This window comes from Dendrobates tinctorius, unplaced genomic scaffold (genome assembly GCF_039654945.1).
Source record: "Dendrobates tinctorius isolate UK_male_01 unplaced genomic scaffold, ASM3965494v1 ptg000021l, whole genome shotgun sequence".
Taxonomy (NCBI): domain Eukaryota; kingdom Metazoa; phylum Chordata; class Amphibia; order Anura; family Dendrobatidae; genus Dendrobates; species Dendrobates tinctorius.
Window position 1 is genome coordinate 44735030 of NW_027361689.1, and position 12293 is coordinate 44747322.

A 12293-nucleotide genomic window follows, 5' to 3' on the forward strand; every position below is an offset into this window, starting at 1 on the left:
CTTGGAAGCTTCCTTCCAAAATGTCACTAGAGACTTGGGGCTACAACACAGGGAAGAGATAGACCTCTTAGTCAAATACTTGGGAGAAGAGTCAGTCAAACACGCAGTAAGGATCAGAGACATTAATATAAACCACCCTCAAATCGATCTTAAAGAGATCTGGAAGAGGATAGATGAGTGCTACGGCTCTGCAGAGGTAATAGAGAGAGCCTTGTTCAAAAGAATCCATGACATTCCTAAAATATCTAACAAAGGTATTCCAAAACTTAGAGAGCTAGGTGACCTGATAAAGGAGGTCCTAGTTGCCAAATGTGAAGGTGACCTACAAAGACTTGCATACCTTGACACAGCCAAAGGTGTTAACCCTATAGTCCAAAAGTTGCCCTACAATCTACAGGAGAGGTGGCCATAGAGACAAAGCTGTAAGACTGTGTGCTATCTTGGATGATCAAAGTAATCAATGCCTGGCTAGATCAACATTCTTTGACCAATTCAACATCAAAGGGCCAAGCACTCCCTACTCATTAAAGACATGTGCAGGTACTATGACAACAGCAGGTAGGAAAGCTACTGACTACCAAATTGAGTCCTTAGATGGACAGTTCTGCCTACCAGTACCTACAATCATCGAGTGTTATCAGTTCCCAGACAACAGATCTGAAATCCCTACACCAGATGTGGCAATCCATCAGGCACAGATAATACTGCTGTTGAGAAGAGATATCCTACAGGTTCATAAAGTGAGAAGTCACATCAATGGACTCCACAATGCTCCCTATGCCCAAAAGCTAGACCTAGGATGGGTCATAATAGGAAATGTATGCTTGGGATATATGCACGACCTATCTTCTGTGACAAGTATGCTAAAAGGACGCCCATCTCTGTTTCAACCTTGCAACAACGAGTACCATGTCAAGGAACTACCACACAGCATCCAACTGCCCAATCATTTAATAGACTTTACTCATGACAGCAGTATGGCATCAGGAAGCTATGAGTATCAGTTGGGGTGCACAGTCTTCCAGAGAACTAAGCAAGACAACCCAGTAGCAATGTCGGTAGAGGATAAGTTGTTCTTAGAGGTAATGGACAAGGGACTCGTAAAAGATGAGACTAACAGCTGGGTCGCACCTCTCCCCTTCAGAACCCACAGACCACGTCTACCAAACAACAGAAATCAGGCATTAAGACCTTTCTCCTCCCTTAAACATAATCTGCAGAAGAAACCAGAGATGAAAGATCACTTTTTCTCCTTCATGTCAAAGATTTTTGAGAACTGCCATGCAGAACTAGCTCCCACTCTCAAAGACTCTGAAGAATGCTGGTTCCTACCCATATTTGGAGCATACCATCCTAAGAAACCGGGCCAAATTAGAGTGGTGTTTGACTCCAGTGCTAAGTTTGATGATATCTCCCTGAATGATGTTCTACTGACAGGACCAGACCTCAATAACAAACTGCTGGGACTACTTATGTGCTTCCGTAAGGATTCCATTGTTTTAATCGCTGACATCCAGCAAATGTTCCATTGTTTCCTTGTGAGAGAAAGAGAGACCGGAACTTCCTAAGTTTCTTCTGGTACAGAGACAATGTTCCTACTAAATAGGTCACAGAGTAATGCATGAGAGTGCACATCTTTGGCAATAGTCCTTCTCCTGCAGTCGCCATTTATGGACTCAAAAGGTCAGCCCAAGAAGGAGAAACAGAATAGGGATCAGATGTCAGACAATTCATAAAAAAAGACTTTTATGTTGATGACTGTCTGAAAATCATGCCTTCAAATGAGACTCCCATCAGTCTTCTGAGGAGAGCCCCAGAGATGCTTGCTTGCTCTAACCGCAGGCTTCACAAAATAGCCTCAAACAGCCAAGAACTCATGAAAGCATTCCCTTCACAAGACTTGTGTAATGGTCTCAGAGCCCTGGACCTGGGGTCAGACCCCACACCAATGCAACGCAGCCTCGGGCTTCTCTGGAGTCTACGGTCAGACACTTTCACCTTTCAGGTCAGCCAGGAAGAAAAGCCTTTCACATGCAGAGGTGTCCTGTCTACCATCCACAGCCTGTACGATCCCTTGGGTTTTGCAGCTCCTGTCACTGTACAAGGCAAAGCCATACTAAGAGACTTAACTAAGGAGACTTCAGACTGGAATGCACCTCTGCCACCTGATAAGAGAATCCAGTGGGAAGTATGGAAGAACTCTTTAGCAGCCGTCTCCAACCTGAATGTGTCAAGGCCATACACCCCTGTGCCGTCTACAGAGATACAGAACCAAAGACTGTATGTATTTGCAGATGCTTCTGTCAAAGCAATTGCTGCTGTTGCCTATCCCAAAACTGTGGACTCCAAATGTCAGAGCCACATTGGATTCGTTATGGGGAAGGCCAAACTTGCAACACAACCAGAGCACACTATACCTAGGATAGAGCTTTGTGCTGCAGTCTTAGCCGTTGAGTTAGCAGAGTTCATCGCATCCGAGATGGATAGCGACCTGACACAAGCCAAGTTCTACTCAGACAGCAAAGTAGTCCTTGGATACATCCACAATGAAACCAGATGATTCTATGTTTAGGTCAACAACAGAGTACTATGAATTAGGAGATCAGTTCATCCAAAATGGTGGTATTACATCCCCACAGACCAAAACCCTGCAGATCATGCATCTTGAGCAGTTGACGCAAGTCGACTAGAAAGGTTTTAAATACATTAGATAGGGACTGCTTCGTGAAGGGTTACCGTGACATGGTGAAGCGGCTTGGTATACATTTTTTGCAAAAAACGTATCGACTAAATACCCTGTATTTGTTATACAGCACTTACTGATTACTGTCATGTTTTTTACTGCAGAGTATTTTTGCAAATTTGTTATTTTGTGCTTTCTTGTTGTGTTTCAGCCATTGGGTGGTGTGAGCATTGTCTTACCGACTTGTTCACACTTGTGCATGTCACATATGTTTTTAATCCATTTTTTCCGTGCTCAGCATGGTTTGGGAGACCCCACCCCTCTCCTGTGTGACATGCACATAAATGAGCTGTCTTTCACCAACAAGCCCATATACTAGGAGGCGCCTGTCTGTATCCTGTTCATTTAGACACTGTTCACATGTTCAGGTTTTAAATACATTAGATAGGGACTGCTTCGTGAAGGGTTACCGTGACGTGGTGAAGCGGCTTGGTATACATTTTTTGCAAAAAACGTATCGACTAAATACCCTGTATTTGTTATACAGCACTTGCTGATTACTGTCATGTTTTTTACTGCAGAGTATTTTTTGCAAATTTGTTATTTTGTGCTTTCTTGTTGTGTTTCAGCCATTGGGTGGTGTGAGCATTGTCTTACCGACTTGTTCACACTTGTGCATGTCACATATGTTTTTAATGTATAGAATGTACAGGTTTCTATATATTTTACTGTTTTCTGTATCTTTGGCTCCATCTACTGACCAAAGCCATTGCTGCAGTGTTTTTGTGTGTCTTAGTTTCACTTTCTAATCTTCTCTTTCCCTCCAATCCACAATGTATTCTGGGTAAGTTTGCAAAGCATTATGGTCTAGTCCAGCCCCATTTTTCTCTTCAGTCCTCCATTTTCTATCAAGCCTGCTTCATGGGAATATCTCATTCCTCTACTTCCCTTGTGTCAGCATCAGTGGTAGGTAATCACGCTTCCCACATCTATTCCTGTCTTAGATCACTCTGCTTAGTTAGCTCTCCACTGGTTAGCTATTATGTATATTATGTATTCCTATGAACCCAGTACTGATTTTGTGTAAATGTTTTGTATTGTAGCTTCACCGCGCCAATATACCCTGCGTTCAATAAAATACAGATTCAACTACAGTCTCCTTATTGGACCCCGGTATAGCAGTTTAGTTGCCTGTATAAGCTACATGAATCCCGGTTCATTAGTGAGGACAGAACAACCACAGTCCATCATGTTCATCATACTCCACCAATTGTACATTTTTTCACTAAATTAACTATAACCCACAATGTTATGTACCAAGATAATCATCCAGCTCTTTTTTAAAAGCATAGTGTCTGCCATTACTACCCCCAAAAAGAGTACTCCTATGAAAAATAATAGTAAGATAAATGTTATATTTAAAATAGACAGTTTCTATTGAACACGTATTCAAATAACAAACAATCCATTAATACAGAATAAATCAGGGGATATACTGCAAAATTCTGTCACTGGTTAATAGACATGAGGCGTCGGTATTTATAAAGTACTTAATAAATAATATCATAAAGCAGGTAAGTATGAGTCATATGGAGAAATTGTGCATAGTCTTAAATAAATGTGATATAAATAATCCATCAATAATCCATTGCAAAATAGCACCACCTAGTGGAAACAGATGGAAAAACGGTAAAATGAAAGCAGATAAAAAAGTAATAATGGCACTCTCAAACTATACCTCTAAAGGGCCTGTCACACTAAGCGATATCACTAGCAATATCGCTAGAACGTCACTGGTTTTTGTGACGTTATAGCGATATCGCTATGTCTGATACTTACCTCCGACCGCTCCCCCGCTGGTTATCGCTGATCGCGCGAGAACGTCCTGGGCCGTTTCTCGTCGTCAGCTTCCTGCGGCGCTTCCTGCTGTGACGACGAGCGACGCGTGGACGCGGGCGGGAGGACGTCAGGATCGCCTCGTCTGACAGGTAAGTAGTGACCCCCGACCCCTGCGATGTCGCTGGTGAGATCTGCCTGTGTGGCAGCTCACTAGCAACCACATAGCGATGCACCAGCGATCCTGACCGCGTCATATCCCTGGTCGGGATCGCTGGTGCATCGCTAAGTGTGACAGTACCTTAACACACAATATATGGTTAAATACTGATCAGATAAGATTAGTGTATACTTAAGGGAATTGTTTATTCCATAAGGATGAGTATATGACTATATGGTGCAAAGGGCATTAGATGAAACTTGTTAGGCCGGGATCACACATGTGAGAAACACGGGCGAGTCTCGCATATTAATACCCCGCACTGCCGCCTGCACTCGGATCAGAGCGTGCGGCCGCATAGAAATACTTGGAGCAGCACGCTCCGCTCCTGAGTGCCGGCGGCAGTGCCGGGTATTAACATGCGAGACTCGGCAGTGTTTTTCGCATGTGTGATCCCATCCTTAGGAACAGTGTTTCTCAAATAGTTAAGACAAACTGGCACGAGTAAACACTTTAAATCATTGATGCATATCATAACTACCAGGACTTGATCCCTGGTAATTTCACATAGTTGCTTCTTCAGAGGGGGACCCGCTCTCTATTACAGGGGTCAGGAACTTTTTTGGCTGAGAGAGCCATAAACGCCACATATTTTAAAATGTAATTCCATGAGAGCCATACAATATGTTTAAAACTACATGCAAGTAAATGTGTGCATTTTATGTAAGACCAACACTTTTAAAGTACAGTAAGTCTGTGAATTCTTTTTGAAATGTTTGTTATGCTGTTGCTAACCAACAATGAATATACTGTAGTACTTTTTACCATTAATGTGACTTCTGGTGCTGCATGGTTTTGCTGATGGCTTTGTAGTCTGGTTGATACGTGATGAGGTTAAGCTTCATGCAGGCGTTGAGACTTCCATACGTTAAACGTGATCGTAGGTTGGTCTTAATATTCTTTAGATGTGAGAAAGACTGCTCACAAGCATACATAGAGCCAAACATTGTCTGTAGCGCAATACTCACGCTGCAGTGTGTGGTACGTGGCGGGAAGCGCGTTCCACATTTTGACAATCAGCTGGTCCGCCGGTTAAAGTTTTTTCATTTCTCCCCTCTTGTGTTTGTTCACCAACTCTGCTTTCTGTCGTGCAAGTCTTTCTAAATCTTCATTCAATGGCTTGAACTTAGTCACTCACATGTCTGAGGCCTTCAGGTCAGCAGCTTGTAGCTCAATATCTCTAAAGGAGACACAGAAGATGCAACTCAGGTCGACGATGTCCACTGCACACTCATGTGGATGGTGATGAACTTAAAAAAGACGTCCGCTCACGAAATTCTCCAAAGCGTGCTTTGAATGACTGCAGGAGATTAGATGTGAAGCCCGCTAGCTACTGAAGATTAAGATGTTGAGCATGGTCACTTGCTGTGCATGAATCTTTAAACGCTCTCAGTTTTTCAAAATGTCCTAAATGACCAGTTTCAAAGTCGGCGATGAAGAGTTCTAGCTTGTTCTCAAATGTAAACACTGCTTGTTGAAGAGATAAGACTGTATTTCCAATGCCTTGCATGTTCACATTGAGCTGGTTCAGTTGTTCAGTCATGTCCATGAGATAGTAGAAATTCAGGAGCCACTCAGTGTTCGCTAACTCAGGATGCTCGACGTTTTTCATTTCAAGAAAAGCCCGGATTTCGCTCAGACAAGCCGCAAAACGACTGAGCACCTTCTCTTGACAACCAAGGCACATTGCTGTGCAGAAGCAGACCAGGATAATTATTCCCAGCTTCATCAAGCAGTGTTTTAAACTGGTGATCATAAAGTTGACCACCTGAATGACAAGCGACTTCACCTCACCAAGCTTCTCACCACACATCTGAGCACAAAGCTCCCCTGATGTAGGATGCAGTGAAAACTTAGGATAGGTCTCTTTTCATGTTCACGAAGAAGCTCTACGAATCCATTGGTTTTCCCCACCAGGCCCGGAGCACCATCAGTACACACCGAAATAAGTTTATCCATCGGTAGATTTTTTTCTTGAGCGAACTCAGTGAAAGACTTGAATAAATCCTCCCCTCTTGTTGTCCCCTTCAAAGGCAAAACAGCAAGACTTTCCTCATGTAGTGTCACCAACAGTATACCTTGCAATCATGCTGAACTGGGCTAAAGGCTTACATCTGTTGACTCATCCAAAGCGAGAGAAAAGAATGGTGCTACATTTATGTCCTTCACTTGTGTTGCCTCAACTTGATTTGCCATCATGATGGTACGATTGTGAACAGTTCTTCCCAACAGAGGCATGTCTTTTATTTGTTTGATTATCTTGTCTTTATCCAAAAAGTCGTCAAAAATTTCACTGGCAACATCAAGCATGAATGTTTTGGCATACTCTCCATCTGTGAATGGCTTTCCGTTTCTCACAATCGCTAAATCACCAGCAAAGCTATCCGAATTCCAGTCACCTTGTTGGGTCCAAACATGGAGTTGCTGCTGACTAGCTTGCACTCTGCACTGTAGCTCTTGACATGCTTTCTTCCTGCTATTCCCCCGCAGGATATTTCGATGCAAATATAGTATGGCATGTGTCGAAGTGCTGCTTTATATTTGACTGCTCCATCTATGCAATTTTATCATTGCATATTAGACACACTGCAGAACCTGCTCTCTCCACATATGCGAATTCCTCTGTCCATTCCTGCTGAAAAGTACGATACTCCTCATCTTTTTTTCTTTTAGCCATCTTCTTCAATAAAAGTATTTCTACAATTAGCTGACTACTTGATTAAAAAGAGGGAAGTGTACTTCCTGACCTCACAATGACCTTCTGATCCCCACCACAGGAAGCCATCACCTTGGATATAAGTCGCCCGCTCTCCTGACTGCTAGAGCGGTGCTTGAACGAGCGGAGCTCAGTTGTTGCTAGGCTGGGGTGAGGAGAACACCGGCTGACAGTGCGGGAACTCCCTATACCTGCTGGTGAGCTCGTCTCTGGTCTGCACTTAATGATTCTGCTCCCGTTACTAAGGGGCAGCATGGTGGCTCCCACCAAGGACAACATCTGCAAGGAGTTTGTATGTTCTCCCCGTGTTTGTGTGGGTTTCCTCCGGGTACTCCGGTTTCCTCCCACACTCCAAAGACATACTGATAGGGAATATAGACTGTGATCCCCACAGGGGGACAGTGATGAAAATGTATGCAAACTGTAAAGCGCTGCGGAATATGTTAGCGCTATATAAAAGATTATTATTATTATTATTATTATTAAGGGACAGTCATTGCCACTTCTGTTCCGCTCCAGTCATGTCCATAGAGCAATGTCATAATATAATAAATTTTTGGCACTCAACTTGTTGCAAAGTGAAGATTTTTATTTGCAGTCTCAATAATTAGACGTTTCGGCTTTCACATACAAGCCTTCATCAGTAAGCTGCAAACCAGATACAAATGTACAATACAAGTCAAAGGCTACATAGTGTACAATTAATTAAGATAACATACAGTGGATAGCACAATGTATTCATAGTAGTGCACTAGTGATGGATGGGACGGGTTGAGGTATAGGGAAAGAGAGGAAAAAACATTTTTCAGGAAAAAATTAAGGGAAGGAAAAAAAATTAAGGGAAGGAAAAAAGGGGGAAGGTATATAACCTACCCAGACTGCTCTCTTGAAAAGATCTGCAATGTATCTAGAGTGACAGAGAAGAGAGTACGTATGTAGTATATATAATAATGATTGTACTAAATTAGTAAAAGGAATCAAAGGTCCGTCACTACTCACTCAATACTAAGATACCACTATAATAATGGTGTGAATGGTCTGATCCGTGTTGAGAATGATTCTCGTTCATCTTAAAAGAAAGAAGATTGTGACTATGACAGAGGACTGACATGTAAATGTACCATGATTTTATGATAAATGCCAATGAAGTATTATAGATACCAACCGATAAAAATTTGTAACTGGAGTAATCTGTGAAGATACCGTAAAGAATCCTATGTGAGGATAGAGCAATGTCAGTGGCAGCTAGATGAGCGGTCACTCATTTGGGGTCTTTTAAAATTGTTTATGGAAGTCAGGGAGGATTTAGGTGAGCCGTTTTCTTCTCCTCTCCTCTGAGCTAATTAACTATACATCTGAAAGTGAATCTGAAATGTCAGTAAGCACAACACAGAGGGATGATAGTGTAATAGATATAGAGTTGTACTTTAAAATGAAATTACAGATAGCGTATGCTTCAGGGAGGAAAGAGTCACAACCAGCAGAGCATCCAGTGAGGGGGTGGAGAGGGACCAAGTGGAGGTTTGAGTGCTAGGAGGCTCTTGGTCAGTCTGTAGGTGGCCCCACTGAAAAATAATCAACAATCAGTCAAAGCAGTACACGAGTGTTTCAACCGATGAGGCGGGAGAGTCTGTGTTGATAATAGCCACAATGGTATGGTAGACAGCAGTGTTTACCTTATCGATCGCCGGATTTGAGGCTGCATACCAGTGCGGAAGCGGTGAGGAGATGCCGTTTGTAGGTATTGCTGTGGAGTAGATGAGGCAAGGAGATGAGTGAAGCGCTGTCCCGGCCTGTGACAGGTGCTCCAAATGGCTCTACTGGGCAGGTGTGGATGTTCAGGTGCTGCAGTTGAGTCCTGTAGTAGGACGGTGACCGAAGATTGCAGGACCTGTGTGATGTCAGTGTTCACATGTAGCCCACGTGAATGCCACAGGTACGAGGCGCCGTAAGGACCATACTTATCCTACGCATTTCTCAAATTAGCTATTTCCTTCATTATTTTTTTTGTTAAAAATTTATCTGAGAGCCAGATGCAGCTGTTGTGTACCACGAATGGGAACTATCATGAGCACTAACCAGTGGCGAGCAGGACTGGGTATCACCCCGCGAGCCACCGAGAGCGCATGTACCCACAGGGCCGCAGGACCTGCGACACGTGACCGCTGGAGGCGGGACGGGGCGGAGTCTGCCGCGACACTCACCGGAGAGACAGTGGAGAGTGTTGACTGGGAAAGATGGGAATGGGACCGAGAAAGGCAACAATGGTACCAATGAGGGTATGACAAAAGAGGAGTCAGGAACAAGCCAAAGGTCAGAACCATAGAGGGCAACAGAGGTACAGGAGGGACAGATAATGCAGGCAGTCAGAGTGGAGCAGGAGTCAAATACCAGGCAGACAGCAATCAGAACCAAATCACTAGACACAAACCAAGACGGGGGGACGAACCGGATCAGCATCAGGGAATCAAACAGGGAAGAGGCACGAGGCACAAGCACACAAGGGTCAAACTACTCAGCCGAGGGCAAAAGTATAACTGACAGGGATGGGAGCTTCCAAAGGCTATAAGAAGCCCTCACTGAACCAAAGAGAGGCCACAACAATTAACCCCTGATGTGCAAGTAAAAACCCTGCACTGGAATCATGACAGTACCCCCTTATCAACGGGGGTCCTCTGGACCCCCAGGCTTTCCCGGATATTTGGCATGAAATGCCTGGACCAGGCGATCAGCATATACCAAGTAAGCAGGGACCCATGAGCGATCCTCCGGCCCATATCCCTTCCAGTGGACCATGTACTGCAAGGAGCGACACACCAACCTAGAGTCCACAATGTGTCTGACCTCATATTCCCCATGACCCTCCACCAGTACTGGAGGAGCTCCAGACCCGGAGTCCTCTTTGACAGACCCCACGGGTTTCAACAGAGCTTTATGGAACACACTGGGTATTTTAAAGGAGTCAGGGAGATGCAACCTATAAGCCACCGGATTGACTATTTCCACAATCTTGTATGGACCGATGAACTTTGGTCGTAATTTGGCCGATTGCACCTTCAGATTGATGTTCCGTGCGGAAAGCCAAACCTTCGCTCCACCTGAAACATGTGCCGCGGGGCTCTCTTTTTGTCTGCAAAGTATTTATACCTCCCCTGGGCCTGGGAGATATTATGCTGGACTTCAACCCTGAGACTTTTTAAATATTGAATAGATCCCTCTGCCCCCGGACAACCGGAATCCAACTGAGAAAATCCCCCAAAATGAGGGCTAAAGCCATAGTTAATCAGGAACAGGGACTTGCTGGTGGACTGACTCACTCGAATGTTAAAGGCGAATTTAGCCAACGGTTACGTGTCACACCAATCTTCCTGCCTGGCAGAGGTCACACACCTAAGAATCTGCTCCAAGAATTGATTGGTGCGTTCCATCTGGCCATTACTCTCCGGGTGATATGCCGATGAGAGGGATAGTGAAATACCCAATTTCTTACAGAATATCTTCCAAAATTTTGACACAAACTGCACCCCTCTGTCAGACACCACATTCAGGGGTAACCCATGCAAGCGGACCACATGCCGCAAACACAACCTAGACAACGTCTCAGCGGAGGGTAATGCTATTAGGGGAATGAAATGGGCCTGCATAGAAAACCCCTCTACCACCACCCATATCACGGTATTGCCCCTGGAAGGTGGGAGACCGGTAATAAAGTCCATGGACAGGTGAGTCCATGGCCTATCAGGAACCGGCAAAGGTATGAGTTCCCCAGCTGGCACGCTATGAGTGCTTTTGGAATGGGCACAAACTTCACAAGCAGATCTAAACTTCTTGATATCGGAACCAAGTGAAGGCCACAAAAGACCCTGGCTACTGCATCTCGTGTAGCCGTGATATCAGGATGAGCACTCAGCCTAGATTCATGAAACTCCTGCAGGAGTTTAGGCAGCAAATAATCTGGAACAAACAATTTATCCCCTGGCCTGGAAGCCGGGGCTAGGGACTGAGCCCTCATAATTTCTCATTCCAACTCAGATGACACCCCCGCCACCACCACCCCGGGATGAAGAATGGAGGACGGTGGCTCGGGGGGAGACACCGCGTCAAAACTTCTGGACAGGGCGTCCACTTTAACATTTTTGGACCCTGGTCGAAAAGTAAAAGAAAATTGAAATCGTGAAAAATGACGTGCCTGTCTAGGAGTCAATCTCTTAGCAGATTCAATATATGCCAATTTTTTATGATCCATGATAACCGCGATAGGGTGAGCCGCCCCTTCGAAAAAGTGCCTCCATTCTTCGAATGCCAGCTTGACCACAAGAAGCTCCCTATTGCCTACATCATAGTTTCTCTCGGCAGAAGAGAACTTCCTGGAGAAGAAGGCACATTGTTTGAGGTTAGTAAGAGTAGCCGGACCCTGGGACAACACTGCTCCCACCCCCACTTCAGAAGCATCCAATTCCACAACAAAAGGTTTGGACGGGTCAGGCTGTACCAAAACCGGGGTGGACATGAAACATTTCTTAAGTGCCGAGAGAGACTCCTTAGCGAGTGCTGAACAATTTTTACCTCGGCACCCGTGCGGGTAAGATCAGTGAGTGGTTTCACCACTTGAGAGAAACCCTTAATGAATTTGCGGTAATAGTTATCAAATCCTAAGAAGCGCTGGAGCTCCTTAAGATCTTGAGGCTCAACCCAGTCTGCAATCGCCTGCACCTTCTTAAGATAAATACAAAACTCCTCACAAGACACAATCAGACCCAAAAAAGACAGTTCTTGTATAAAAAAACGAACATTTTTCCAATTTAACAAACAATTGGTTCTCCCGGAGTCTTTGGAGA

At 44.4% G+C, this 12293-nt stretch overlaps 1 protein-coding gene and 1 long non-coding RNA gene across 2 annotated transcripts in view; one reads left to right on the forward strand and one right to left on the reverse strand.

Annotated features, from left to right (window-relative positions):
- Positions 1-3588: 3588 nt before the first annotated feature.
- The window catches only part of LOC141083745 (uncharacterized), an 84819-nt gene continuing 76114 nt past the window's right edge, over positions 3589-12293 (forward strand). The window contains exon 1 of the long non-coding RNA XR_012230819.1: positions 3589-3649. This is a non-coding gene — a long non-coding RNA (uncharacterized lncRNA). The remainder of the gene's footprint in view (positions 3650-12293) is intronic.
- The window catches only part of LOC141083870 (astacin-like metalloendopeptidase), a 35790-nt gene continuing 29566 nt past the window's right edge, over positions 6070-12293 (reverse strand). The window contains exon 9 of the mRNA XM_073568357.1: positions 6070-6569. Within this exon, the coding sequence (XP_073424458.1) occupies positions 6070-6569 (500 nt within the window). The remainder of the gene's footprint in view (positions 6570-12293) is intronic.